Source organism: Cyprinodon variegatus, unplaced genomic scaffold (genome assembly GCF_000732505.1).
Source record: "Cyprinodon variegatus isolate N-32 unplaced genomic scaffold, C_variegatus-1.0 Scaffold419, whole genome shotgun sequence".
Classification (NCBI taxonomy): domain Eukaryota; kingdom Metazoa; phylum Chordata; class Actinopteri; order Cyprinodontiformes; family Cyprinodontidae; genus Cyprinodon; species Cyprinodon variegatus.
The window spans coordinates 545,664-548,328 of record NW_015150872.1 but is presented as its reverse complement, the minus strand read 5'-3'; the positions used below and the strand labels follow the sequence as shown (position 1 = coordinate 548,328).

Below are 2,665 nucleotides of genomic sequence, written 5' to 3'. Positions count from 1 at the left end.
AGATACTTTGAAGAAATCTATCCTTCTGGGTAAGCAAAGAGCAACAACATTGGGCTGCCTATACTTTATATGAATTAAGTTTATACTAGCTGCAACAGATGTAGATAAAAACACAGAGTAAATATGTCAGAGTGGGTATACTATGTCCTCCAGCAGATTGCACAACTTCATTGGTACTCCTACAACTTTAAATGTTAATAACAATCATATGCTTGAGGAGCAATCAAAATACCCCATGGACTTTTAATGTAATTAGTTATTTTTCCCAGCAAAATCAAAAGATCTTTTAATGTGCTTTTTGTTTTTCGCATCCTTTTTGATTCCTGTCAGTGGTGTCTCTCCTGGATGCGCAAATGAAACGAAGACAGACGTTGCAGGACGTCTTCTAGGACTGCAGGCGGAGCTAAAACACAAAGTCTGAGAAGAAATTGATTTAATATTTGGAGCAATTCAGTTAAACATCAGACTCCACATAACTGCCACCTATTTTTAACATTTTTGATTGTTAAAATTAAACTAGAAATAGCATTGCATTTTAGTAGATTAGAATCCATATATAACTAAGGTATTTTGAAATTAGAGCTACAGTAATAGATAGAAAAAATATATTTTTTTTTATACATACATTAGCTAATGACAGAAAATCATTTTCACTTACCTAATGTGAAAGTTTTTATCGTCATGGCCGTTCTCAGAGCCGGGACCCAAACAAACACCTTCCTGCTCCAGTAGCTTCTGACAGTACAAAACATCAGCTTGCATTCCTAACACCTATTCAATTAAAAAAAACACATTTTACTATCACTAAAGGTTTAGAGAGGTCGGATCTATCATGTTTGCCTTTGTCATTATATTCCAAAGTTTTCTTAGGTTAAAACTTACCTCAGCCTGCTGTATGAATTCAACAGGTAACTGCAGACTAGGATAAAGGAATACTCCTCCCATCACCGGTTGGCAGCTCATCCCTGCTATGTTGTTGAGAAACTCGCATCCTCGCCGAGCATTCTGGGAGATAATCTCTGCTCTCTGGAGAACCTCCTTGAAGAATAAAAAGAGAAGTCAGAAAAGTATGAAAAAAACTTTTTGAGATGCATTGTTTTTATTTAAAAATTTATTTTGTTGTTGTTTTCACATCTATACAGGATGACATAATTTTATTTATAGGTGCCATGGCTGAACATATAGAGGGAGTATAAAGACATTTTCTTTAATGTTCTAGTTTCTTCTTACTTATTTTTTATCTCTTATTGTGAGCCGCGTAAACATGGTTGTTTTTTCTTGTGATGCTCATCATTATAATCTGATATTCTCAGCATTACCCTTGCTAGCTCCTTGCCTAAAAACATATTTTTGATGATTAAAGAGATTAAAAATTCCTGAGCTACATGTATTACATCACAGCTGTGTTTAGTGAAGTTGGGTAAAGTGTTCATACTCTACTGGAACACTTTACCTAAAATGTCTAAGTTTTAATATTCAGCTGTTGGTTTGGGGTAAAGCGAAAAGCTACAACTTGAATTAATACAACCATCAATTATGCAAAATTGATGGGGGTTTTTTTCATAAGAGACATTTATCAAGACATTTTAGATTTACACAAACTATTGTGGGAATAACAAGAAAGAAGAATATTCACGTTTTCCAAATGGCCGTCATGATAGAGATGAGATTTTCCACACACATTTTAAAATAATGTTTACTTGTTCCTTTTTTGGGGTTTGTTTTTTTTGGTGTCAGGGTTTTTCAGTATATATTCTCCCTACCTGAGAGTACACTTCATGTGAATCATCTCCAGGTGATGGTGGATTAACCATGATTTCCAATGCCAGCTGTGGTAAAACTGGAGGGCTGTAAGGAGCCTGCATACTCATTAGAAAGCTTTTGACCAGTGGGTCCATGTTGATGACCTCCATATAGCCTCCTCTCAGACCACACCTAAACAGGGCAAGTAAAATTCAGATATTCTACGTCAATATAAATAAAATGAGATACATGCTGTAAGCTTTGTAGAAAGCCATATAATTTTCTCTTTGGACCTGATACCATAATCAGAAAGATGGATACAGAACTATTGCCCAATAATTTTTATATCCATCAAATTCCCAGACTCTTCTCAACCACACTGTTTCAGTAAGTCCATCTTTAAACTGAGAGTTATAGGTTGATTTAAGGTGAAAGTAAATATTACGCTAAAGAGCAGCATTTTTTGCAGCATAAATTGGTGTGAAATAAGATGCAATTTACTGAAAGCCTATTTCCAAACCAGTTTGTAAAATCCTGTCTCTGTTGTTTTACATTCTGAATACTAACATGATTAAAGAACACTCCAACACATAGGGCTTTTTATTGGGGGTAAATAAAATAAAAACTACAAACAGCTTTGACTGAGCTGTTGTTTTTATTCAACATTCCTCTAAAGAAGAAGATCACAGTTATCTATAATTTCCCCCATTTTATGAAGAACAGCTTCATAAAATTAACAGCTTATTGAGCTTTTTTTTAAAGTAACTTGCTCTACCACCCCACAAATGATTGCAGAATAGATCACAGTCCCCACAACAGACTTGTGCATAAATATGCATAATCTCGCTGCCAGAGATGGGAAGTAATGAAGTACAAATACTTCGTTACTGTACTCAAGTAGATTTTTTTGATATTTTTACTT

At 34.6% G+C, this 2,665-nt stretch overlaps 1 protein-coding gene across 1 annotated transcript in view; it reads right to left on the bottom strand.

Annotated features, from left to right (window-relative positions):
- Positions 1 to 319: 319 nt before the first annotated feature.
- Positions 320 to 2,665, bottom strand: part of LOC107093319 (alanine aminotransferase 2-like) — a 7,871-nt gene continuing 5,525 nt past the window's right edge. Inside the window, exons 8-11 of the mRNA XM_015388312.1 lie at positions 1,764 to 1,935; positions 883 to 1,038; positions 659 to 771; positions 320 to 417 (exon numbers count right to left, since the gene is read on the bottom strand). Coding sequence (XP_015243798.1) covers positions 327 to 417; positions 659 to 771; positions 883 to 1,038; positions 1,764 to 1,935 — 532 coding nt within the window. The 3' untranslated portion in view covers positions 320 to 326. The remainder of the gene's footprint in view (positions 418 to 658; positions 772 to 882; positions 1,039 to 1,763; positions 1,936 to 2,665) is intronic.